We start from the raw sequence: 26,865 nt of genomic DNA on the forward strand, positions 1-26,865 counted from the left end.
CTACCCAGATGCAGCTGCCCACAACATTATGACTCATTATATTGTAAGTGTGAACTCCCTTTTGGCCTTACCAGCCGAAACCCACCAGGATCAAGCCATAATCTGGCAAAATCAGATTTATTGATTCAAAATGAGGAAGGGAATTCTGGAGGAATCTTGATATGCTGAGCTGCAAGAGACGGGAGGGAGGCATCTTTTGCAAGCTTTGAGATCTGACTAAAGGATTTTGGGGAGGATGGCAGGGGAGTGGAAATCTGCTCTGAATTGGTTGCAGATCTGATGTGGAATTAGGAGAAGAGGGGATTGAGTGTGGTAATAAGGCAAGGACAGTTTAGCAATTGGGTATCCAGTTTACTAAATGAAAATAGCTGTGTTTAGAGCATCACTGGCTGCTTTTTTTCTCTTTTCAGGCCAAACTGATTTCCACTCTTTAAGATCTGGCCAGGTTTTGACTCTCAAATGAATTTGTTTCTATGCTTTACTTTTGATACTAGATTTTAAAAAATAATATAAACGTACGTTTGCTTTTCAACCTCCAAAGGAATCTAATTTTATAAAGCTCCCTCCTTTGGCCAAGAATCGTGGGCCTGGAGGGGTCCTGGGGACTCCCTAGCAACAGAACTTCCTCCCTAACAACGGATCTCCTCGGAGCCCGAGCCTGGAAGAAAGCTAAGACCGGATGTTGACTCTTTCGCCGTACTAACTCACTCAAATCCGGAAGTTACGCAGGAGGAAGAGGCAGTAAAGTCGGCTTCAGACGCATGTGGGTCCTGCTCGTCATGCTCGTGTTTCTAGGTCCCAAGAAGCTGGTCCTTTAAGCTCGGTACCGGCGTAGTCAACATGGGTCGCTCGGGGAAGTTGCCCTCTGGTGTCTCGGCAAAGTTGAAGCGCTGGAAGAAAGGCCATAGCAGCGACAGCAACCCCGCCATCTGCCGCCACCGCCATGCCGCCCGCAGCCGCTTCTTCAGCCGGCCCTCAGGTAGCAGGATCGAGACCCGGGCGCGGCCGGCGGCGGCCGGGTTCTCGGAAGTTCGGACCCCAGGCATTGGGTCTTTCACTTTGTAGACCTTCCTATCTGCAGCCTAAAGGCCCCACCCTCCCTATTTAGCACGCGGAAATCGAGACCACCGTAGGGCAGTGACTTGTCTAGGGTAGCACGGATATGATTTGGGACTCTTAGCTAGAATTAACTTCGGCAGGCTCTTTGCAAAGCGCTTTCATTTCCGTTTATTTCCCAAGTCTCTGAGTGCAGTCGCCAGCCGGCATCCACCGACGCTTTGCCATCGTAACAGGGAAGCAGAAACTTTGACCTGGAGGGTTCGCTTTCTGGTTTTGAGTTCGAGAAGTAGAATGGGCTTAAGAGGCAGGCCATGTGCGGAATTCAGGCTCTTGGGGTTGGGGTCCTGGACTCGGCTGGTTTGTTTCATACCGGTGATTCTTGTTCTTTCGGCCAAAAGGAGTTTCAGGTTAAAGAGGGGGCCTTACCTTGTACCTCCGGTTTTCAGGTAAGAGCGACCTGACAGTTGATGCAGTGAAGTTGCATAATGAGCTGCAGTCGGGGTCCCTGCGCCCGGGCGGGAGCGAAGCCCCCGAGACTGCCATAGAAGAAGAGGTGGTGCCGGCTCTCACGGAGAAGTCCTCGACCACCTTCCTGAGCGGCCTCTCCGACTGCACAAACGTCACCTTCAGCAAAGTGCAGCGTTTCTGGGAGTCCAACTCGGCTGCCCACAAAGAGGTAGGAGGGATCAAGAGGGCCTGGGATAGTGTGGAGGGGCCAGACTCCCACTATTTATTTTCTTCAGCGCTGGCTGACTGCAGTGGGCTAACATCAGCTGGTATTTCTGGATGATGTGTCATCTGTCCCATCTTTTGTAATACGAGTGCGTCCCCTACTTATTACCTTTCCGAGGGCAGGTTCCACTTTCTGCTTTTTATAAAATCTCTCCTGCTCATGTGTAAAGCCCTTCAGGGTAGAAATATTTTCCAAACATTTCTCTTGTCAGCTATGCCTAACACAGAACTTCTTTTTTTTCTCCTCATAATAGTTCACAGCAGCTTTACTTGTAATAGCAAAAAAATGGAAACAACCCAGATGTCCTTGAATGAGTGACTAAACCTGTGATATATCCATAGAATATTCAGTGATAAAAAGTAATAAGCTCTTGATACATGCAAAAGCTTGGATGAATCTCCAGGGAATTTATGCCAAGTGGAAAAAAGCATTTATATAACATTTACATGACATTTATGTGATAATGGTGTTAAACAAATGATAATTATTTATTTATTGATGGTGAAACTCTAGGTGATTTGAATGTTCTGTATTATAATTTTTTATAATGAGCTTCTCTTTTTATAAAAATAACAAGTTATTACCTATTTTTTTATTAAGGTATCATTGATACACAATCTTATGAAGGTTTCACATGAGCAACATTGTGGTTACTACATTCATCCATATTATAGAGTCCCCCCCACACACCCCACCATAGTCACTGTCCACCGGTGTAGTAAGATGTCACAGAGTTATTACTTGTCTTCTCTGTGCTACACTGTCTTCCCTGTGACCCTCCCTGGACCCTGTGCAATCATAATGCCCCTCAGTCCGCTTCTCCCTCCGTCCCTACCAACCTCCCTCTCCCCTCCCCTTTGGTAACCACTAGTCCCTTCTTAGAGTCTGTGAGTCTGCTGCTGTTTTGTTCCTTCAGTTTTGCTTTGTTGTTATTCTCCACAAATGAGTGAAATCACTTGATATGTGTCTTTCTCTGCCTGGTTTATTTCACTGGACATAATATCCTCTAGCTCCATCCATGTTAACACAGAACTTTTTACATAGAGTATTTTCAAGGAACATCTGTTGGTAAATTAATGTGAAATAAATAGAAAATATTAGAAATATTGTATCTAACAAGAACTAAATTTCATTTCCTCTTATTAATACTTAAAAATTATATGCATTCATATTTCAATATTTAAATGAAAAATGTCAAATTATAAATGGTACCTGTGATGTAAGTAGAATAAAACTTGAAAACTGTTCTCTCAACTTAACTCCTTCATGGTAGTTACTGATAGCGGGACATAGTGCATCTCCCCATACTACTATATATGTCATTTTTAATTATCTAGTAGCCACACTAAAAAAGGTAAAAAGCAAGTGGAATTAGTCTTAATAATGTGTTTTATTTAATCCATATACCCAAAAGATCATTTCAACATGTAATTAATATAAAAAATAAGATGTTTTATATTAGTTGTAGCATATTACATCTTCAAAATCTAGCAGTATTTTATCCTTACCTCTCCATTTGGATGCTAAATCTTCATTAGACATACTTAATTTGTATTTTGAGTTCATAAAACTTAGTTGCAACAGTAAATTCATATACCCAATTGTTCAAAATCTGTGTTTTCCAATAATGGGATCAAGTGTTTGTTTTTAAATTTAACTAAAATTTAAAAATTAAAGATTAAGTTCCTCAGTCACACTGGCCACGTTTCAAGTACTCAATAGGCTATAATTAACATTACTGTTCTAGACTTTTTTGTATATTTTTTACCCGTGTTTTGTTAAGGTTTACTGATTATATTTCATTTACACTGTTCTGCAACTTTTTTTCCCCACTGAACAGTATTTCTAAGTTGATACCGAGTTGGTCCTCATTCTTTTCAATAGTTAAGTAGCATTTGAATCTATCATTTATTTCTTAATAATAGTACTTTATTAATCCCTTGTTGTTGGCTGCTTGGTTGTTCCAGTTTGTTGCTCTGGTGAACACACCTGTACGTAAATGTTTACAATTTTGTGCAGGTATTTCAGTAAGACATAGAGTCGTAGAGATGGGGTTTTGGCAAATATGTCTGAGTCTTCCTGTTTGCTAGGCCTTGTGGTGTATACCCTGGCTCTGAAGGCAGCTCATCTTGTCTATCACTAGGCCTTGCCAGGAGATTAATTTATTAAGGAGCAAGGAAAAGAGGCTACCCTGCGGTAGGGTTAGATCTAAAATAGATGTCACAGGTGCCTTCTCCCTCATGCGCAGATCTGTGCTGTTCTGGCTGCTGTAACCGAGGTGATTCGCTCCCAAGGAGGGAAGGAGACAGAGACTGAGTACTTTGCTGCACTGGTGAGTGGGTATGACTTGGGGGTGGGTACTCAGAGGAGCAGGTTATTCCACCTGTAGAGGGAAGGGGGTGCCCCTGACGTGTGGAAATTGGGTAGGACAACCTTGAACAGGTGAATGCTTCAGTCATTCTCAGGTGGCTTAGTAAGGCTGGTGGCATTTATTACATTGTTCTTATAAAAACCCACTACTCTGGTTCCGCCTCCCCTGCCTTTGATCCATGGAACTACCTGAGTTAGGCCCAGGGGATCCTCTAGAAAAATGGTTTTCGAAATGTGGTCTGGGGTTCCCAAGGTCCTAGATCAAACTTATTTCCATAATAATACTAGCACATCATTTACCTTTTTCACTCTTGTGGCCTCATGAGCACACCATGGAGTTTTCCAAAAGTAACATGATGTCTGATGACATTATTTTGACAGTTAATGGACTTGTGCTTGTATATTTTTATATTTGAAAATTTTCTCACTTTTAATTTTTATGGCACACATTTATGGTAAGTACCAGTAGATATAACCTATGTAAACAAAACCTCTCTGGGGAATCCTCAATTTTAAGGGTGTAAGAGTTTGAGAAGCACTTCTTTAGAACAGGGGTTGGCAGACTACAGCCCATGGGCATAACTGACCCAAGGCCTGTAACAGCCTGAGAGCTAAGGATGGCTTTTACATTTTTAAAGGATAATATGCAGTGCAGGAGAATATGCAACAGTGACCATATGTAGCCTGCAAAGCCTAAAATATTTATTACTTGGCCCTTTCCAGAAAAAGTTTTCAAACCTCTGATCTAGAATAATGAAGTAAATTAGATGGCAACATACTGTTTTTGTCATGTGCCAGACACTAAGTGTTTCACATATATTAATTCAGTTAAACTCCACAACCATTTATCCCTATTTTATAAATGAGGAAACTGAATCATAGAAAGGTTAAGTTGCTAGTCCAAAGTCACACAGTGGCAGAGTTGGGATTTGAACCTCTGACAGGAGGGTTCTTAGTCATGAGTACTGTGCTGTGCACATGGTGCCCCCAGACTCCATTTTCCCATATGACACATTTCCCATCCACACCCTGTGATGTGGTCCTCAGATGACAACAATGGAAGCGGTGGAATCCCCAGAGTCTCTGGCTGCTGTTGCTTACCTGCTGAACCTTGTCCTGAAGCGGTGAGTCCTGGCTGCTCTCTGAACCCCAAATCTTTTTGTAGAGGGGAGAATCTCTCTACAGAATCTACAGATGGATGGGAGCACCAGGACTTGGACTTGTTAAAAAGAACAGGAGGATACTTATGTATCAGGTGGCATTCTTCATTATCAGGCTTCCAGGGTGGCTTGGGATGTTAGGGGACAGGGTGTGAGTGCTGGTGCCTGGGAGGGAGCAGGCCTGGTGCAGTGAGTGGGCAGGAGAGTGGGGAGGAATGTAGGTGCCAGGATCCCTGGAGGCCTGCAGTCAGCTGGGAAGTAGGTAGAGGGTGGATTGGGGTGAGCTTCTAAGGGCCCATCTCTAGGCAGTACAGAGAATGGGCAGAGGAGAACAGGGAGGTGGGGAGCTCGGGTGCCATGGCAGGGACACTTGAACTGGGTGTCACGAGGGTGAGCTTCTGTCCTGACCATTGCTCACTCACTGAGTGAGTGACTGGGCCAGCACTGCCTCCCTCTGTCCAGCTCCCTCCTTCAGACCAGGGCCAGGGCTGCCCCAGCCGCTCTAGGAGACCCCTCGGGTTCCGACCTTCTCTGTTCTCTCCCCACAGCGTACCCAGCCCTGTGCTCATCAGGAAGTTTTCTGATACCTCCAAAGCCTTCATGGATATCATGTCAGCCCAGGCCAGCATTGGTTCTACCTCTGCCCTCCGATGGGTTAGTGTTTTGTCTTTGTGCCATCTTCCAGAGCCCATCTGATTTGGTTGAAGCTTGTATGCTCCCTCGGAGGCGCTTAGGCACTCTGTGGACCTTCAGACAGATCCTTCGGGATTTTCTGGAGTCATTGAGAACCTGGGCTCTTTTTCCACCTGGCTGAGAGACTCTGACTCTTGTCTCAAGGTCCTGTCCTGCCTGGCCACCCTTCTGCGGAAGCAGGACCTGGAGGCCTGGAGCTACCCTGTGACCTTGCAGGTGTACCACGGGCTGCTGAGCTTCACTGTGCATGCCAAGCCCAAGGTGAGGCTGCTGGGCCCCCTGAATATGGGAGGGGCCAGCCACTCCAGTAGGCTGGGCTGGCCGGGCTGCCCGGGTGGGCTGGGGAGGCTGCCCTGAGTACTAGACTTGCCCAGAGCTGCTTCCTGCCCCTGAGGCCTCAGGTGCTTAGCTCTAGACAGGTAGGAGGTTCCCTGTCAGGCCTTGCCCAGTCTCTGCTGCCTCCTTAGTCAGGGCCTCATTAGTTTAGCTACAGTGGCAGGAGGGTGGGAGGGGAGATAGGGCAGCGCTTTGGAGTCTCATAGACCTCAAGTGGATTCTGGATTCACTGCTTATACTGTGACTTTGGGCAAGTTACTTGGTTTAGCTGTAAAAGAGGAATAATAATACCAAACTTACTGCAAGTGGGTGGGGAGACTTCAGTGTTCTTCATAAGCCTGGTGCAGTTCCTGGCTTATAGCAGGTGCTCAGTAAATAGTGGTGGGCCACTCCTGTTTCCTCCTGAAATTGAGAGCGGGAGCACAGAATAGTGCTCATGTCATAGGAGTCCATGTGTGCTAAGTGCTTTTCTCCCTGGTGGGCTCCGCCTCCTTCCCTGTGTATTCATGTGGTCTTCCCCTCACTTTCTTCAGGTGTCTGCTGAAATGTCACTTCACTGGAGTGACTTCCCTGAGCACCGTATAAAAAGTAGCAACCCCCGCTTTATTATCTGCAAAGTTCTTTTGCCTTTTGGCGCACATTTGTTTATTTTCTGCCTCCTAAGTATCATGTGAGTCATTTGCTCTGTTTGTTGCCGAATTGGCAGCACCAAGAATAGTGACTGACTTGATGGGCACTTGGTATTTATTGCTGGGTGGGTGACTGAGTGAACGACTGAATCCCTGCTGTAAAGATGAGAACGTGGAAACTTAGAGATTCAGTAGTTGACTTGCTGAAGGCTGTTGGGTGAGTTAGGAGAGCAGGGTTGGAGCTGAGGTTTATCTTACTCCTCAGCTCCGCAGTCTGTACACACACAGCCCTTTCCCTACTCTCCTTGCCCCTCAGATCCGGAAGGCTGCCCAGCATGGAGTGTGCTCTGTCCTCAAGGGCAGTGAATTCATGTTTAGTGAAAAGACCCCTGCCCATCACCCTGCTGCCATTTCCACTGCCAAGTTCTGCATCCAGGAGATTGAGAAATCTGGAGGTAGGGAGCCAGGTGGAGGGCAGGGTGGGTGGGGGCAGAAGCCAGTGGGGGAGGGCAGGGCTGCTGAGTGTGGGCTGGAGTCTCAGCTCCCTTCTTTCTGCCAGGCTCCAAAGAGGCCACTACCACACTGCACCTGCTGACGCTGCTGCAGGACCTGCTGCCCTGCTTCCCGGAAGGCCTGGTGAAGAGCTGCAGTGAGACTCTCCTCAGGGTCATGACCTTGAGCCATGTGGTGAGCTCAGGCCTGAGAGCCAGCAGGCGGGGACATGCCACGGGTGGGGACACGCAGCTTCAGACCCAGGCCCACAGTGCTGGTGCTCGGGGCCCGGGGCCTCCCTGCCCCAACCCTGCTGGTGCTACAACCAAGGACGCCATCTCCTCCTGGTGCCGGCTAGACAGGGCCATCTGGTCCAGCGAGGGCCTGGCCTCAGAGGTCGGGGCAGAGTGAGGGTGGCACCGTGAGGGCTGGCAAAGCATCAGTCCTCTCCCAGCCTGGAGCTCCACTCCAGCCACGGCGGCAGTTCTTTTTTCTTCTTTTGCCCACTAGCAAATCAGTGTAGTGACCTCAAAGGTACATAAAAACAATCCTGTCCATTTCTGCCATCCTAGCACAATTCTCTTCATCTTTATATATTCTCTTCTTGTGTTTGTTCACATACATATTTTTAAATATTTATTATGTAAATAACACTCCCACTGTTTAAAAGGAAAAAAGCCACTTAAAACAACTTGCTGTGTATCCTTTCAGAAGTTTTCTCATTGGATAAACATACATAAAAACATGTGAACATACAGCCATAATTATAGTATACAAACAATTTATAATGTGCTTTTTTAGCTCTTTATATTAAAAACATTTTGTTCGTGTTTCTCCACTGTCTTTATTTGAATCATTAAAAAATTTTTTGGTGACTGCCAAGATTTACTAAAGTGACAGTCCTCTCTGTGTCCGGGTATGGGGAGCATGTCTGAAGTCAGGGGCCCAGGTCTCCTCACTAGCCCACTGGTAGGCCAGTGGGAGGTTGAGGAGCCCTGTACAGCCCTGGGCTTTGTGGCTCCCTACTAAGCCTGTGTGTCCTCTCCAGTTGGTGACAGCCTGTGCCATGCAGGCCTTTCACAGCCTTTTCCATGCCAAGCCTGGCCCAGGTACCCTGTCAGCAGAGCTCAATGCCCAGATCATCACGGTGAGGCCTGGTGGTGGGGGGTAAGGGAGGGTCAGTGAAGTGGGGGGCACTGTTACTTGATTACAGAGTGAGGTGGAATGGACCAGGCTGGGCTGCCACAGTGGAGGCGGCCAGTAGGTAGGCCAAAAGGAGGTGGGCAGCTGGGAGACTGGCCACCAAAGCTACTTCAGTGTCCATGGAAGCTGGGGACCCTGATTCTTGACCTAGTGGTAGTTAAACTATTTCATCATAGTCTCATGGTGTTAACAGATACCTTGAGCAGTGGCTGTCAACTTTAGGGATCCTTCGATGGATCTGGGGGAAAGGAACATAAATGCTTCCCAAAATTGTTTGCAAAATGTGTGTGTTTGTGCCCATGTGCATTTTTCCAGAGAAGGGTTCCATGGCCTTTGTCAGGTTCACAAAGGGTCATGTGACCCAAGTTTTACTTGACTGCTTCTAGAGACTCTTCTCCCATAAAAACAGACTGGAAGAGGCTTCATGGAGTTTGGAAAGGCAGGAGCTGGGAAGGCTAAGGGGCTGTGAGTTCTGGGGCTGCGTGTGCAGCTCTGTCACTGAACATGCTGGTGTCGGGATGGAGAGAGGTCATTGTCGTTAGGCTACTGCTGAATGCACTTGCTTCACCTTCCTCTTCCCTGTCCTGCTTCTAGGCCTTATATGACTATGTTCCCAGCGAGAATGACTTACAGCCCCTGCTGGCCTGGCTTAAGGTCATGGAGAAAGCCCACATCAACCTGGTCAGGTAGGGACATTGCGGAGGATGTCCCAGGTCCTCCAGCCAGGCTACCTGTTCTGCAGTGCAGATGAGAGGGACAGGAACCAGGAGCTGGAGAGAGGGTGGCAGCATTTCTCTGTCAAGCGTGCTGAAGACCAGCTCTGCTGTTCATGGAGGATGGAGCAAGATCCTACAGCCTCCATTAGCCAGGCCAATGCCTTTCTTGCCAGAGCATTTACCAGCCAGCTGTGTGGGGTGACAAGACATGCTGAGAGCACCACACCCGGGCTGGGGCCCAAGTTCCAACCTGATTCGTGTCACCCCCTGGCTGTCATCTTGTGCAATTGGTTTCCTTCTCAGGACATCCCCTCTCTGTGGCTCCGCGCCGCGCCCCCCTGGGTTAATGGTTCCCTTGGGGAGTCATAGTCTCGCAAACTCAGTTTCTGCTTTGTGTCTCTGTTGTAACACTCATAGTTGAGCTTGACCACTTAATAGTGGTTGCTTGATAATTCCACTTTTCCAGAATAAGCCTGAGAAGAAAATAAGTATATCAGTTGTGACTTGCATTTAGCCTGAACCAAGGGTCTCCAAGGCTGCCCAGGCTCCACCACACAACGTCTGTCCTCCCCCCACGGAAGGGTTCCCCTTGGCCTGCTCTCTCTCAGGCACTGGGCTGAGTGCTTTGCTGCTTTTCATCCCACTGATCACAACCACCGCATGAGGAAGGTCCTGGCCCATTCTGAAAATGTGTTAGCTGGTCAGGCAGCTGCCATGGAGCAAAGCCAGATCTCCAGCCTGTATCTGCCAGACACATGTCCTTTTTTCTGCACTGTCCACCTTTTTTCTGGAGGTGCTGGAAAATGGCAAAATAACCTCATTCCCTACTTCTCAGGATTTACTACATAGGAGGGCTGTCGCTGTCACAGCTGTGCCACAGTCCGTGTCCCAGGATGTTTGTTGTAGCACTATAGATAATGGCAAAAAACAAAAAAAAACTAGAAACAGCCCAGGAGGGGAATAGTTAAATACAAACAGTGAAATATTACACAGCTGTTAGAAATTAGTAAGTTAGCTGTTAGAAATTAGATGTGTGCACACTGATATGGAAAGACTTCTAAGATATACTGAGAAAAACGTAAGGTACAGAATAGGATAGATGGTGTGATTATTTGCCTATTATGGAGCCAAACTACCAGGGTGTGAATTCTGGACACACCCACACCCCCTCTGGGTGGGCAAAAATTACCTGACTTTTCTGTGCCTCAGTTCCTCATTGATAAAATGGGAATTGTAATGGAAGTTAATCCCAGTTTAAATGAGTTAATGCGTGTTATATCAGTGCTTGGAATATGATAAGTATTACATAAATGCTAGCAAATGTTATTTTATATGTGTGTAAAAACTTATGGAACAGTATTTGAGAAACTTAATCTTGATTTTCCTCTGGGAAGTGCATCCGAGGGTCAGCCTGGGAGAAAGTTGTAGGGAAGGCATGCTCTTCATTTTATAGTCTGAAGACATGTATGAATTTTTTGCCACACATAGCTATTACTTAAACAACAGCACTTTAAAAAAATTGCCACCAGAAGGGCCTTGTAGAGCCCTGCAGATCAGTGACCATTGCCAGACCTGGGCCACCTGGGTTCCCAAGGGCCAAGCCCTGGCACCATCAAAGTCTTTTATATTGACAGGCTGCAGTGGGACCTGGGGCTGGGCCACTTCCCTCGCTTTTTTGGAACTGCGATGACCTGCCTTCTGTCTGCCCACTCGCAGGTGGTGACAGCTGCCACTCAGAGCCTCCAGGTATGCAGAACTCCCAGCTTTAGTGGGGGAAGCAGAGAGTGCATGAGGTTATGCTGGCTGCCCTGTCTCCCAGAACTTGCTCCAGACCTCCAGCTGTGTTCTAGGGATGGGGATGGGCTTCTTAGAAGCTTCAGGAAGCAGTTACCTGGGAGGGCTGAGTGGCACTGGGGGGCCATCTTGTGCCCAAACAGCCATGGCCTCTTTTTGCAGGAGATTCTGAAGGAAGGTGTGACTCCTCACATGGCCAGCATTGGCTCCGTGACCTTCTCGGCCTCAGGCCCTGCCCAGTACATTGCCAAGATGTTCAGGTAAGACTGTAGCATCTGAAATAGGAAGGGATAAAGTGTACCTTCTTGAAAGTTCCTTGTAATGACAGAGGCCCCTCTCACTTTCACTGCCAGAGCAGCAGCTGTCAGTTTGAGTGCTGGCCCCACGTAGGTGCCGTCACGTGGTGCTCATGAGCATGGACTCTGGGACATTTCCTCCACCTCTTGGTCCCTCAGGGTCCTCATCAGAGTTGCTAACAGAGATAAGGATTAAATGAGGTGATGTGTACAGTTCTCAGACAGTGTCTGGCACATAGTAAAGCACTCAGTAGAAACTGCTGATGGTCCTTAGGGTCGGTCCTTGGAGATAGATACTGACCTTCATTTTACCAGTGCACAAGCTGAGGTCACCAACTAGAAAGTGACAGCCTGACCACACAGTCCGCCCTTGCTCATGTGCTGTGCTGCCTCAATGCTTAGGCGAGAATCCATGCAGATATGGGCACTGACCACCCTCGCCTCCCAGCAGGCAGTGAGGTGCCTCAGAGCACCAAGCACACAGGTGTCCCAAGAAAAGGGCGGGGATCCTTTGTGTTTCTCCCTGGTCTGTCAGCTCCAGGTGTGGCGCTTGGGGCATGGCTCTCGTGAGGAAATAGGCCTGTTTCCTGTGACTAGATCTGGGATGAACAATTTAGGAACAGAGCTGCCCTACCCCTAGCTCACCTCTTTTCCCACTCTCACCCCTGTTGGCCTTTTTTGCCTAAAATCTCTAGGGGGCTACACTGGGAGGTGGAGCCCACCAAGGGTGCATAGGCTGGAGGGGCCAGCAGCTAGCCAGCCCAGCCCACAAGCTGCAACTTTCTGCCACTTCCCAGACCACCTGTTGCTACCCTGCCATTCCATCTCAGGTCAGACTGAGGAAGCAGGGACGGTGACAAAGCTCGGGCTTTGCAAGCCCAGATTAGCCATTAGCAGGGTGACTGTGGCAGGTTATTTCATCTCTCTGAGCCTCCTTTTCCCTGTCTGAAGATGAAACAAATAGCCTACCTCATAGATTTTTCTTTAAACGCCAGGATCACATAAATTAAACTCCTAGCACAGGGGACATTTTGTAGGTACTAGTTCTTCCTCCTCGGCCTTTCCTGGGCCCCACCTTTCCTGACCAGTCATGGACTTCCTGGTTGGGGCCCTGGTGAGCATGACCATGGCCCTGACTGCCTGCTCTCTTGACAGGGCAGTGGAGGAGGGCCTGACATACAAATTCCATGCAGCGTGGAGCTCCGTGCTGCAGCTGCTGTGTGTCTTCTTCAAGGCATGTGGGAGGCAGGCTCATCCTGTGATGAAGAAGGTGAGCTTTGGAGCTGCTGGGCCAGGGAAGGAGGTGGTGCTGTTGGACTGTGGGCTCCTCACGGGCCTGTGCATTATCTCTGCACTTTACTCCCCCTCCCCCAGGACTGTGTGCCCAGGAAGGTCACTGGGCCAATGTGGGAGAAACAAGAAGAGGGGCAGGCCCTCTCCCCTCTACCTGCTCACTAGTCCTGGTTGAAGTTGATGGTTTTGAATAGGGAACCAGTGTGATTCTTTCACTCCTGTTTTCTTTGAATTTCTAATTCTCTTCATTTTCTGTAATGAGTGATTACAGTATTTTAAGCAACCCTAGATTCCAGAGAGGTTTCTATAGCCCAGAGTACATTTAAGGATCAGGGATCAGCTAGGGGTCCTCCCCAGCTCTGGGAGAGGGCAGGGGCCTGAGGACGGGCCGCAGACCCCTGCATCTGCAGGTGGGGCAGCTCCCAGTGTCACGCGGCCCTTTCCGTGGACTGTCCCCATGGCTGGTTGGATGAAAGGAGCCAGCCTTCCTCCAGAAGCCTGGCCTGGGCCCTAATAGATTAGGTTGGCAAACTTGGCTTCCTGTGAGAGTCTAGACAGTTCTGAGGAGTGAGATTCTCCGTGGGGCTCTGCAGGGCTGTGGTGAACCAGAGGGTGACAGCTCTCAAGAAGCAACCGCTCCTCAGTGCCTTCTAATTTGCTAATTGTTCTGTGTGAGTCTGCCTTTGCCAGACCTTTCTTCCCATTTTTCAAGATAAACGAAATCTACATTTGTATATAAAATTTTCTGATTTTTTACATGTTATTAATGAATACAAAATTTTTAAAAATCCTGGGGCATTGGGGGAGGGGTCAAACACATCAGTTGTTTAAATTTGGTTATCGGTTTGTGACCTCTGACCTAGAGTGTGTCGCCTGGGTCCTTGCTCTTGGCCTCATCCTCTTGGAGAGAACTCAGCTGTGGTGCCTGCCCTGGGAGCACATCTCAATGTATAATCTCTTAATCTCTCTCTCTCTCTGCTCCAGTGCCTCCAGTCCCTGTGTGACCTGCGGCTCTCCCCGCACTTCCCCCACACAGCAGCTCTAGACCAGGCTGTGGGGGCCGCGGTGGCCAGCATGGGACCCGAGGTGATTTTAGGGGCTGTGCCTCTGGAAATTGACGGCTCTGAGTAAGTGTGACCCTGCTTGGCTTCCCTGTGAGCCCCAGGAGAGCAAACAGCTTGCTTTTCCTCAGGGGGGGCGTCTCTGCCTTGGGGCAACTTTCCCTATGCCATGTGGCAATCAGCGGGAGAGGCCAGAGTGGGGGATGCACTTCTGGGTGTGCTGCCCTCCAAGCCACCATCTCTTCCCCACCGGGCCCTCCCTACCTTCTCCCAGAGAGACTCTGGATTTCCCACGGAGCTGGCTGCTGCCCGTCATCCGGGACCATGTCCGGGAAACACGACTTGGTTTCTTCACTACCTACTTCTTGCCCCTGGCTACCACTCTGAAGAGCAAAGGTATGGGCCCCACTTCAGCCCTGGAACCTGAGCTGGAAGGTCTCCTCATGCAGCACCCCCAGTCCTAGGGCATTCAGCAGTGTCCCCCTGCTCTGAGGCTTGGCGAGGCATTCAGTACCCTGCTTCCCTGCCCCATTATAGGACCCTGCCCTGTGGCAGGCAGACATTGGCCGCCTCTCCCAGTAGGGACATAATTAGACCAGTTTGAAGTATTTGGGGCATAAGTACACACCAGTTTATATCTATGCAGAGATGTTCTTAGCAAAAAGTCTGACACAGCTTACATGTCCCTCAGTTGGGTCCTCGTTAAGTCCATGATGGTAAAACCCCACTATGGACATGTTGTGGTCATCGTGAAGAAAGAAAGTGGGCCTGTTTAGTAGATGGTGAGTTGAACAGATTAGATTCAGATCTCAGCTTAGCCACTCCACATTTTGGAAACATTGGGCAAGTTTATTCAACTCTGGGTCTATTTCTCATCTGTAAAAGGGGGGTCATAATTGTGACATTGTGAAGGTTAAATGAAATAATCACATAAGTGAACATTACACAGGCTGCCATGTAGAAATTGCTCAAAAAGTGTCACCAACTTTGTCAAGTAAAACAAGGTTTCAGAACAAGGTTTTAGAACAGTATAAAATACTACTTATGTTTTCAAAAGTCTGCATGTGTTTAAAAAAATAGAAGAAACTGGCTATCCATTGGGAGCAAGATTATGGGGAGGCATCCTCTGTTTTATAGTCTTACAGTTTTTCAGAATGAACAAATACTTCAGTTTATGGGGAGGGGTAGTCACCCAATTCCTATCATCATTGGACTGTTGGTTTTGGTAAAAATCAGGCCTGCTGGGCTAGGAGGGTGCCCAGGGTCATGCTGTGTCCTTGTGTCACACTCCAGCAATGGACCTGGCCCAGGCGGGTAGCACAGTGGAGTCTAAGATCTATGACACACTCCAGTGGCAGGTAAGGGGTCAATTGGTGGGATGGGGTTGGATAGTGCGGGGTCATGAGTTGCTGGGCGTCACTCTCCTTTACTGTCCCCTCACTCCCCAGATCTGGACCCTCCTGCCTGGGTTCTGCACAAAGCCCACAGATGTGGCTGCGTCCTTCAGAGGGCTGGCACGGACACTGGGCACAGCTATCTGCGAGCGCCCAGACTTGAGGGTCACTGTGTGCCAGGCCCTTCGCACCCTTATTGCCAAGGGCTGTGAGGCAGGTGCGTGTGGCCTCTGGCTTGGGGGGCTGCTAGGATGATGGCTGCAACAGCATGGGTCCTGACCCCCTGCCGTGGCCTGTTGTGGCTCACTGCCTGAACTATAGCTTATCCTCTGCAAGGGCCTGAGGCCTCTGAGGGGACCTCAGGAGTTAGTAGGACACTGAAAACTACCCCTTTGCTCTTTGCTTCAGTGTGCTGACAGATGCTGAGGGTTACCCGGTCAGTGTTAAAGGCTGACACTTGGTTGACCCCCCAGGTCAGGAGCCATGGGGAAGCACAGACCATGGTGGCACTTAGTTCTCGGTAATCTGCCCTCATTGACTCCTGTTCCCCAGAAGTCCCGAGCCCGTGACTCCAGGTCCTGTCATGGGTCCTCCAAAATGATGCCTCTGGGCTGCAGCCCTAGTAGCCTTTGAGGTGGGGTCAACTCCTGCCCCTTTCATGCGAATTTTGGTCCTCCTGCCAGAGGCCGACCGTGCCGAAGTGAGCCGCTTTGCCAAGAACTTTCTGCCCATCCTCTTCAACCTGTATGGGCAGCCTGTTGCAGCTGGAGACACCCCAGCCCCTCGCCGGCCTGTGCTAGAAACCATCAAAGCTTACCTCACCATTACTGACCCGCAGGTGAGCTGGCGGAAGGCAGGGAGGAATACTCTGAGGTGGGTGAGTGTTGGGTTATGTTTGTTGGGAAGGCCGTACTCACCAGGGCTCACCTGGGCCTCTGTCGCCTGGGGAACAGGGGACCGGATACCAGTGTGGCTGGTTGGCCTGAGCTGGGCTGGAGGCTTCCAAATGGTGGGCAGGAGGGAAGAGGGTGTTGATTCTGTGACCCACTGCTCATCTGTATTTCTTCATCAACTCCCTCCTTCTCATCCCATGGTGGCTGCCAGTTGGTGAATGGTTTCCTGGAAAAAGCCAGTGAGAAGGTGCTCGACCCTGCTAGTTCTGCCTTTACCAGGTAAAAGGCTTCACTAGAGCTGGGGCAGCCCAGGGAGCTAGAAGACATGTCTAGCAGAAGCCCTGTGGAATCTCTCTAGAATTATTTAGGAAAGTCTTGAGATAGTGAATGTCCTTGCTCTACCATGAGGTCTGACTGGCTCTGTCTTCCTGGAGAGGCATTACACCTGGCTAGGGAAGGATGAGAACCTCGGAAACACACTGCCTGGGTTCAAATCCCAGCTCCATCACTTACCAGCTGTGTGACTTTGGACAGTTCCTTAGCTCCTTTGTGCCTCTATGTCCTCATGGGTAAAACGGGCTTGATGATGATAGTATCTGTAACAGGGCCGCTGTGAGGATTGAAGGGGTTAACACATTAGGCACCTGGAACAGTGTGTGTTACCTTATGAGTGCTAACTTAGATGCAAGCAGTGATTATTCACTGGCTCCTTGGAGGCACCTTGTTCTGCTCACTCTGACTTCTCTTGCCTCCCTGGAACACAGTAGACATAAGCACTGGTAGTCTGCGCCCTGCTCTACGCCCCACTAAGCCCCTCCTTGGTCTCCTGCCTCTGAGCAGATTGTCTGTCCTGGACCTGGTGGTGGCCCTGGCTCCTCACGCTGATGAAGCCGCCATCAGCAAGCTGTACTCCACCATCCGACCGTACCTGGAGGTGAGCCGTGGAGCCTGCAAGTCCCACATGACCACACTCGGAAAGAAGGGGGCTGCTTAAAAAGGCAGGAGCATTTCCATCCCTTGCTGCTGCCCAGGATCAGGTCCCCATCTGCTTTCTTGTGGAGTGGCTGCCTTTGTGCTCTGTTTAGAATGTATGTAGGTGTGGCCAGGCAAAACTCAGGCCCTAGTGACCTCGGGAAAGCTGCCACTATGGCAGCAGTGTAATAGGCAGTTTCCCAACAGTGTGAGGAGTATACGGGGTGGAAGATGCAGGTGGACACTGAAGTCCAGGGCAGGGCTGCTGACCTCAGGAGAGGTGCCCTGGATGCAGTGACAGAGTGCTCCTTTGCAACAGCAAGGAGTTAGGTAAGGAAGGAGAGAGGAGAGTGCTCCAGCTAGAGAGAGAGGCATGCAGGCCTTGATGCATCCCAGGCACTGGAGTTTATAGTGTGCGGTGAGCGTTACTGAGGGGGTGAGTGTAGTGAGGCAAGGCTGACTTGATCTCACTCCCTGCAGCATCCCTTGCCTGGCACGGTTAGCCTCTCACTGTCCAGACTCCACCAGCCTTCTTGTCAGACCACATGGGCTGCAGGAGGGGGGCCGCTTCTCTGAATCCCCTCCAGGGCTGGCCATTGTGAATGTTGCTGGACAGGAGGAGGGTAGTGAATGGATGGACAGGTGGAGGACCTTCAGCCCGCCTTCCTCACCCATCCCCACTCACCACGTAATCTCCCAGAGCAAGGCCCATGGGGTACAGAAAAAGGCCTACCGTGTGCTGGAGGAGGTGTGCGCCAGCCCGCAGGGCCCTGGAGCCCGCTTCGTGCAGAGCCACCTGGAGGACCTAAAGATGACCTTACTGGACTCGCTGCGGAGCACTTCCTCACCTGCCAAGAGGGTGAGGACTCCAGGGCTGCCCCTCCCAGGGCAGGGTGGGCACCCCCAGGAGAGGACCACCATGGGAGCAGTGGGTGGCATTGCGGGGTTCTGACTGATGCTCCCTCCTTGGCCCACAGCCCCGTTTGAAGTGCCTCATACATATTGTGAAGAAGCTCTCAGCTGAGCACGAGGAGTTCATCACTGCGCTCGTCCCAGAGGTGAGGGGTGCAGAGTGAGGAATATCTGGGTTTTGAGGGGTTCCTTGGAGTGTGGCTCCTGAGGGCCTGTCCTGATTGGGGGAGGGCAGTACTGGGGGCAGGAGTGGTCCCATTCTCTGCCTAGGGGTGGTGGGTGCCCTTACCTGCCTCCTGCCTCAGGCCATCAACCCCAGGGTGGCCGGTTCAGGAATATGTGCCCATGGGGCCGTCTGGGCAGGTGATCCTGTGTACCAAGGAGGTGTCCGTGGGCGCTCGGAAGAACGCTTTTGCCCTGCTCGTGGAGATGGGCCGTGCTTTCCTTCGGTTTGGCCCGAACCAGGAAGGTGAGTCCTGGATGACATGGGACTGGGGAGGAAGCTATGCTCACAGGCCTAGGGAAGGCACCCCTCAAAACCACTGGTGAAAGAAAAGGTAGGGAGAGCTGCCTGGCTCTGCACCTGGGCAGGCTGCTCCTCAGGCGGGGAATCCCCCTACCTGGTGGGCCCCAGATGCAGTGTGCAGCCTGTGCCCTGGTGCCACTTGTCCTGGTCTCTGCCCTCCCAGAAGCCCTACAGCGCTACCTCGTCCTGATCTATCCCGGCCTGGTGGGTGCTGTGACCATGGTCAGCTGCAGCATCCTGGCCCTGACCCACCTCCTTTTTGAGTTTAAAGGTAAATGCTGCTTCTTGGAAGGAAACCCTCAGGGTAGGAAAATGCCTAGAAGGTCAGGACAGAGAAGCTACCATACCAGAATGGGGAAATTTCCTATGGGGGAGGAAGAGCTGAAACCAAGCCCAGCTGCCTCCCCCCTCCAACTGCTACTCAGCTTGGCCTTCCTCCCTCCCCACAGCTGCCCTGTGTTCTGCCATTGAGTGTATCAGAGTGGCGGTTAGGTCCCACATGCCCAGATGTTAGTCCTGGTTCTGCCACTTAGTAACCACATGAAACCTAGAGTAAGTTTACAAACCTATTGGAACCTCACTCTCTTCCCTCTAAGTGGTGGAGAAAAATAGCACCTCCTCACAGGGTGGCAAAAGGTCAAAAGGACACCACCATGCAAAATGAGTAGGACTGTGCCAGGCACACACAAGTCCCCCAAGCGTTAGCTCCTACTCTTGTAACCTAGCAGGGATCTCGGGTCTGGCTGCGGTTCTGGTGTCTCTGACAGTGGCCCTCTGGTCACCACAGGTCTAATGGGGACCAGCACAGTGGAACAGCTGCTGGAGAATGTGTGCCTGCTCCTGGCCTCCCGCACCCGCGATGTGGTCAAATCAGCGCTGGGCTTCATCAAGGTGGCTGTGGTTGTCATGGACGTGTCACACCTGGCCAAGCAGGTGCAGCTGGTGGTGAGTGTTCCTCTTCTCCCTCCCCCAGCATGGTCTCTGAGCAATAGGCGTGAACCCAGTGAGCCAGCAAATTTAAAACGGTTTAGCTAGCTGCTTCCTTACAGAACAGAAGGTCATGCAGGGGCCCTGGGAGAGACCAGCAGGGGAATGGCAGCCTGGTGGGGGCGAGGAAGGGGCGCAGTGCTGCCCCTTGTCACCCCCCATCCCACAGCCCCTCCATGGAGGCAAGGGCTCTGCAGGGCAAAATCAGTTCTCAGGTTTTTACAAATGGGGAAACTAAGACCAGAGATATCCCCCTGTCATAGTGCTGGTGAGAGCAACGCTGGGAACAGAACCCAAAGCTCAGGACTGAGACTCTGCGCTCTTCCCCAGCAGGGCCCCCATGTCGCCTGTTTTTTCTTCTCTTACATTTTGACATCCAGTGTTTGAGGAGTCTCCTTCCGATGCCCCTGCTGGGCTGTAGAAGGGCTCGAAGAGCCCTCTGTTGTTGGGTCCCTGGCCCCTTCCAGCTGGGTATAATGTGGACAGTAAGCTGGGACTAACCAAACCCTCTGTCCACTGCATCTACTGCCTCAGTTTCCCATGTGCAGCTGGATTGATTCACAGTCAGAACTCCAGGTCTGTCCTTTGCCTTTTGTCTTCATATCTGGCCTTGGGTCAAGGCAAGAAAGGGCAGATGGTAATTAGGATAGCCTGCCACCACCCTCCAAAGCCTGTAGCCTGACTGGGGAACAAAGATGAGGAGTAGCCTGACTGGGGAACAAAGATGAGGAGAAGGGCTAGAGCAGTGAACTATCACTGGTTCTGAGAACTTGTAAAAGCCCTTCAAAGGATTGATGGCCCTAACCCCTGGCCCCGTCAAGAGGCACTGCAGGATATGAGATCTGCCCCCAGAGACACATGGGTCCCCCGAGGCTGGATGAAGGCTTGAGAACAAACAGTACAGCCTAAGATAAGCACAGGGCAGTAGAAAGGACATGAACCAAGAGAAACCTGGCAGTGTGGGGGGCAGAGTGTACACCCTGGACTTAGACCTAGGGTAACTCCTATCTCTGTGGCCACTTAGCAGCCACTTAACTCTTCTTCAGTTTCCTTGTCTATAATAAATTGGGGATGATGATAGAATCTGCCTGACTGGGTTGTTTTAAGGATTCAGTGAGATAATGCATATAAGGTGCCAAGTACATTCACATTACTCTAAAGCTGTCATCTTGGTGTGGTGCTTGGGATTGTCACAAAGGAGGGTTTAGGGGAAAGATGGGAGGGTGTCCAGACTGGAAGCGTGACTGGACCAAGGGGTGGGACAGGAGCAGCGCTACTGCAGGGCCTGATTGTTTTTGTCCCTGGTCTGGACAGCAGTCAAAGGGCAGACAGGGTTGGGGCACCCCTGAAACCTTGGTGCTCTGCCTGGCAGATGGAAGCCATCGGGAAGCTTTCAGATGATATGCGGCGGCACTTCCGCATGAAGCTTCGGAACCTGTTCACCAAGTTCATCCGCAAGTTTGGGTCTGTGCACTGAATGCAGAGGAGCAGGGGAGGAGATTAGGGTTTCCAGTACCCCAAGGGAGCCTGCAGAGAAGGGGCTTGGCTGGGCTGGAAGGGCTCTGGCCAACCCTCCTAACCGTGGTTAGTGCTCTCTGGCCAGTGCGCCTCACCAGCCCTCCGTTCCCCTCAGGTTTGAGCTGGTGAAGGGGCTGCTGCCTGAGGAGTACCACAAAGTCCTGCTTAACATCCGGAAAGCTGAGGCCCGGGCCAAGAGGCACCGCGTTCTGAACCAGGCTGCCATGGAAGAGGAGGAGGAGGAAGAGGAAGAGCCCACCCAGGGCAAAGGTGATAGGTGAGCCTCTTGGCGGGGTCCTGGAGGCCTGGTCTCCCCAAATCCCAGAAGAGGCAGGGGCAGTGCTAGCAGCCCTGCCTCTCCTGGGAACACCCTGACGTGGGGCTTCCCTGTCCTTAGCATTGAGGAGATTTTGGCCGACTCAGAGGATGAGGACAATGAGGAAGAAGAAAGGAGCCAGGCTAAGGAGCAACGGAGGCTGACCCGACAAAGGAGCCGGGTGTGGCTGAAGGACGGTGGAGGGGACGAGCCCCTCAACTTCCTGGACCCTAGGGTGGTCCAGCGAGTTCTAGGTGAGCAAGAAGCAACTGGCCCAGGAGCTCAGAAAACAGACTTGCCTTGGTGCGAGGTCCCACGGTGGGGGAGACTTCCATGGGAGCCAGCGGGTACCCCACACCCTCACATAGGCACCTCACAGTGCAGTAGGTGCCTGCTGGGGCACAGCCTGGGCCTGGTAGTTATGAAGGGTGTGAGTGGGTGAGGCCTGGCCTTCCACCTCCTCACTGCCCGACTCTGCCACACCAGCCACACGGCCTGGGCTGGGCCAGGGCAAGAAGAAGGACCATGGCTTCAAGGTGAGTGCCGATGGCCGGCTGATCATCCGGGAGGAGGAGGACGTGGCCCCCGCCAAGATGGAGGAAGAGGACGGCGCTAAAGGTAGGACCACCCACCCGTCTCAGGACACAGCTGCTGCTGGCCTGGGCTGGGGCTGTGCTCACTGTTTGCTCCTTCGTTCATTCAGTTACCACTTCTTGGGGGAGCATGGGTAAAACCAGATACAAGGAGCTGGTGTCTGAGACAACTTTCTCAAACTTTTTGGCCACATTAGGAAATTTCTTTATGTTGTAACCCAGCCATTCATACAATATACATGTAATTCAGATGGTTGGAACTTTCAAAATGCAGTACTTCCTCCTACCATATGTGGTATACTCTGTTGGTCTCTCTTCTATTCCACTGGGTTTCTTTTCTTCTCGTCCTTCACCTTTTCATTTATTTACTTTTTTAAACATAAATTTGGTTGAGACCCTGAAGCTCATTTACAGTTGGAAAGAGCCAGGTGCTCCTAACTTCCTGATTCCAGGAACACTCACGCATAACGACTCTTGAGGCCTATGTAGTCTTCCCTGCTCCCTCTCTCCATGCATCATCTGGTAGGTCACAAAAGCCTGTGTCTTCTAAGATTTACCTGCCTTCCTCTTCTTTGTGGTTCCCACCGCCTTGAGTCACTACAGCATCCTGACTGGTGTCCTCTGCACCTAGCTTACCTGCTGTGTGACTGTGGACATTTATTTGACTTCTCTGTGCCTTAGTTCCCTCACTCTGAAATGGGTATAATGCCAATACCCTCTTGAGAGGGTTGTTGTGAAGACAAAATGGGTAACCCGGGCAGCAGCATATGTGTGTGCTTGGTGTAAAAGTGACTGTGCTGCTTTGTCATCGGGTCACATCATACTTTATATCCCCACACAGGACCCAGCACATACAGGACAGGAAAAAAAGGTGGGGTATTCTCAAGTAGGAGAATGAAGCAGTACTCCCTGCAGAGCAGAATGTCTGGGGGCTGGGGTATCACTGACTTACCAGAAAGCCTCGGTGTTCTTAGAGTCTCACAAAGACCTGTATTTACCTCAGAGGAGGAGCCGTCACTTCCTGCAGGGACTGTTGTCCCTGGGGCCTAGGATGGGAAAGGAGAAAGGAGCAGCGTTCAGGGCTCTCACTTCCCTCGGAAGATGCAGGTGTTCTGGGACTGGCATTGCCAGCTCCCTTAGCCTGATGAACCAGGAAGAGGCAAGGTGTAATTTGTATGTGCTTCAGGAAAATGGGCACTCTGAGTGCTCACAGGCCTCTCTTCCTTCCTCCCTTCCTCCCTCCCTTCCTCCCTCCCTCCCTCCCTCCTTCCATTTATGTATATATTTATTAGATATAGATATAGATACAGATATTTTGGTATCATTAATCTACAATTACATGAGCAACATTGTGTTTACTAGACTCCCCCTCTGATCAAGTCCCCCCCACATACCCCATTACAGTCACTCTCCATCAGTGTAGTAAGATGCTGTAGAATCACTACTTGTCTTCTCTGTGTTGCACAGCCCTCCCCTGCCCCCCACCTCCCCACATTATACATGCTAATCTTAATAGGCCTCTCTTCCTTTTGGCTCCAGGGGAGGATGAAGAGATGGCAGACCTCATGGAAAGCATGGATGTCAGGAGTGTAAGTAATTCCTGCTGAATGAGGGCCTGGCCCCTCACACCTAAGCCTTGGGCTGACAGCCCATCACACCGTCTTCCTCCCCTCCCCTGCAGAGCGGGGAGCTCTGCAGCACCCAGTGCTTCCTTCAGAGGTGGCTGGGTGTCCAGCTGAAAGCATTGTCTGCACTGAGGGCACGTGCTGTGCAGGCTGAAGGGCCACAGCTGGCCTGTGTGCTCCCTGGGACAGGCTCCTGCATGGGATTGGGGCACCCACTGTGGTGGAGTGCAGAGGGACCCCACGTGTTACCTCACCTGCTCCCCCCAGGACATGGGGACCCTATCATCCCCATTTCCAGACAGGACTTGCAGGAAGTAAGTAGTGTGCCCAAGGTCACAGGGGTTCTTAGCTGCAAACTGGGGACTTGAACCCTGGCCTTCCCGTCTTCCTGAGCCCCTTGCTACCTCCCCGGATGGAGCACAGCCTCCCAGCTCCCCAGCCTGCACCCGTCCATCACCTGCCTTTCCCAAGCCCAGTGAACAGCATTGCTGGGGCATCTTAGAGCAGTTTTCTCTCTCCATTTTCTCAGACTGGCCGGCGCATCCGGCCTTCCTGGGTACCCCTGGTATTAATGCTGATACATTATTAGTACAGATGCAGGCTCTGGAGTCCCATCCTGGCTTCTCCCTGACCTCTCTCAAGGCCTCAGTTCCTCATCTGTAAATCTGGTAGAATTACTGGGACAGCTTGATGAGTTTGGACATAGAAAGTACATGAGTCCATGTCTGATAAACTTCCTCCCAAATCACAATTTTCATTAATACCATATTCATGAATTCCCATATGCCTCACCAAATGCCCATCTGCCCACCAGGGCCCGAGGAACTTCTTTATCAGAGCATTACACCCAAGCGGGATTCTGTTTGGAGAACTGGGTAATAACCAGACATAAAGGATCAGAGTTAGGGAGTCAGAGAGTGGGTTTGGGTCTTGGAGACCCTGATGTAGGGTGCCCACTGTGGGATGCTGTTGAATAGCAGTGTTGCCTAGCTAAGCTGAGGTCAGGGCCCCAGATAGGCAGGTGTAGCTCTTGGGTAGGGGTTCACTGGACTGGCCGAGCAGCCAAGCAGCCAAGCAGCCAAGATGAGCTCTGCAGTCAGCACCTGGGCTGGGGCCTCACTTCCGTGCTCCCTAGCCATGTGATTGGACGCTTACTTACTCTCTCATCTGTAAGCGGGGGATGATCTAGTGCTTGGCAGAGGGCCTTTACTGCTAACTCAGGCTACAACTGCTTGTGCTATTATTATTAATGAGGATGATCATGTCCCCTTGTTCACAACCTTTGCTTGCTGCTTCATAGAAAAAACATCAGAAGCTCAAGCATCAGAAAGAGGCTGATGACGAGGAGCTGGAGATGCCCCCTCAGTACCAAGGTGAGGCCCCCACTTTCCTCTGTTGGGACACTGTCCCCTATCACCTGCATTAGACAGGGGACAGGGGACTTGAAGGCAGAGCCACAAGGTTGCATGGCCTGGTTGTACTCAGTTGCTACCAACAAAGATTGGCTGATGTGTCACCCAAGACTGGGCTGGGGGCCAAGAAGGGCTTGGATGAGAGACTGCCTGGGGGCTAGGAGAATTGGCCCTGAGTCCTATATTTTTCCCCAACCACACATGCCTCTGGGAGGTTTGCAACCCACCACTTCTCCTGGGAGGTGTTTACCTCTCTCGTCCAGTGCTGAGCAGGCCAGTTTAGGGAGCCCACTTTGGCCTGTCTTGGAGGTGGCCGTTGGGAGTAGTAGTATCGGGCCTGCCCCTCTGGGCTCCCAGACTGTTGCTCTCCCCAGAGCAGCTGCTAGGGGCACCAAGGCTAGAGGCACCTATGTTGCCTCACCCTACCTCCTTCCCCCGAGGGCAGTCCCTGCACCCAAACCTTTGGAGCAGAGCTCCTGCTGTACCTCTGGAGGGCCAGAGGCTCCTGTAGAAAGGAGTGCCCTGGTTTGTCTGACTCATGTCCCTGTGTTCTCACTCTAGCTGGAGGCTCTGGCATCCATCGCCCTGTGGCCAAGAAGGCTACGCCTGGGGCCGAATACAAGGCCAAGGTGAGAGCCGTGGGTTGGGGCGAGGAGGAGTGGCCCAGACAGACTCACTGGGGAAGGATGAGGGCAGCTGTGCCCATCACCCTTCTGTAGAGGCACTTCTGTGCAGCCAGATGGAGGCTGCAGTCTTGGTAGCATTTACACTCAGGGCCATTTCTGGGTGGCATTCCAGGCCTACAGGAACTCCTTGGTGCCACCTAAGGCAGAGAATGAAGGGAAAGGAGGACACAGACCTGCCAGGGCAGGGGAAGGAGGAAGGGGGAAGGGGAACCCCACACTCTAGCTGACTGTTTTTCTGTTTCACTCACTGCGCAGAAAGCAAAGGGTGACATGAAGAGGAAAGGTCGGCTTGAACCCTATGCCTATATCCCCCTCAACAGAACAAAGTTCAACTGCAGGTATGGTGTGCGGGGTTGGCTGGGATGGTGGCATTAGGGCCAGAGCTCCAGGCTCCATAGAAAGGAAGGCCTCATTCTCAGTAAACTCTCAACTCAATTGCTCAAGTCTCGTCTAGTTTTTTATTTTTGGTTTTTCACATACATCTTCATGTAGTTGGTACCCACATGTACTGTTGACCTGAGCTGAGCTGCCCTTTTAAACACTGTAGTACATGGCCTGCCCTGTCATGTGCTGCCCGCTTCCTGGCAGCACCCTTTCTCCCCTATTCCTGCTGGTGCTGGGGGGGGCCATCTTTTAACGTGGGAAGCAAGACCTCCTGTTCTCAGCGAGATGTGACCCTTCCCTTCCTTGTCCCTGCAGGAAGAAGGTGAAGCTCCAAGGACAGTTCAAAGGCTTGGTGAAGGCTTCCCAGCGGGGGTCCCAGGTGGGCCATAAACCCCGCAGAAAGGATCAGCGGCCCTGAAGCCCGAAGGTCCCTGGGGCTCCTCTGAGGTCTAGCCTAAGTCCTCTTCTCAGCCCCCAAGATGTCTTGACACCAACTCCAGAGGCTCGAGGCTCTGGCAGAGCTTGGCCTTGGAATGACTGTTGGAACCAAGGCTTAGCTTCCAGAGAGGCACGCAGGACTTTGAGAGCTCCAAACAGAAACCACACTTTAGAGATGGCCCTGGGGCTGGGAGATGGGAATGTGGCCTTAGTGTCTTTGAATAGGCCAGGAAGGTGGCTGTGCTTCCTGCTCAGAGTGGACGGTCTTGTTTCCTCCAGCTGCCTGTAGCCACATGGCACTCAGCCTGGCTCTGTGGTCTAGACATGTGAGATTTGCTATGACCAGATGTAGAATAAACATGCACCACCATGAA

General features: G+C 51.2%; 1 protein-coding gene across 2 annotated transcripts; it reads left to right on the forward strand.

Annotated features, from left to right (window-relative positions):
- The first annotated feature begins 185 nt into the window (after positions 1–185).
- Positions 186–26,865, forward strand: RRP12 (ribosomal RNA processing 12 homolog). Of its 2 annotated transcripts, XM_073240601.1 has the most exons (35): positions 186–979; positions 1,506–1,735; positions 4,041–4,124; positions 5,210–5,286; positions 5,871–5,976; positions 6,160–6,276; positions 7,297–7,435; positions 7,540–7,667; positions 8,521–8,619; positions 9,270–9,361; positions 11,026–11,137; positions 11,348–11,445; positions 12,637–12,751; positions 13,759–13,901; positions 14,110–14,231; positions 15,129–15,193; positions 15,284–15,446; positions 15,913–16,067; positions 16,334–16,401; positions 16,963–17,056; positions 17,795–17,953; positions 18,072–18,152; positions 18,370–18,475; positions 18,696–18,803; positions 19,320–19,477; positions 20,892–20,983; positions 21,153–21,314; positions 21,435–21,607; positions 21,840–21,971; positions 23,486–23,535; positions 23,628–23,885; positions 24,872–24,944; positions 25,545–25,612; positions 25,925–26,007; positions 26,369–26,865. In XM_073240601.1, exons 1-35 carry the CDS (start codon positions 841–843, stop codon positions 26,469–26,471), a joined length of 4,152 nt encoding a protein of 1,383 aa, XP_073096702.1. In that variant the 5' UTR covers positions 186–840; the 3' UTR covers positions 26,472–26,865. The 2 variants fall into 2 exon arrangements, with proteins under 2 accessions (XP_073096702.1, XP_036871605.2); XM_037015710.2 differs by lacking the exon at positions 23,628–23,885 and having other exon boundaries at positions 196–979.

Source organism: Manis javanica, chromosome 7 (genome assembly GCF_040802235.1).
Source record: "Manis javanica isolate MJ-LG chromosome 7, MJ_LKY, whole genome shotgun sequence".
NCBI classification, from domain to species: Eukaryota; Metazoa; Chordata; class Mammalia; order Pholidota; family Manidae; genus Manis; species Manis javanica.

Coding starts and splice junctions, on each gene's coding strand:
- RRP12 (XM_073240601.1), top strand. CDS start 841: ATGGGTCGCTCGGGGAAGTTGCCCTCTGGTGTCTCGGCAAAGTTGAAG. Junction 12,752..13,758: donor CTCATCCTGTGATGAAGAAG/GTGAGCTTTGGA, acceptor TCTCTGCTCCAG/TGCCTCCAGTCCCTGTGTGA. Junction 18,476..18,695: donor GTTTGGCCCGAACCAGGAAG/GTGAGTCCTGGA, acceptor CTGCCCTCCCAG/AAGCCCTACAGCGCTACCTC.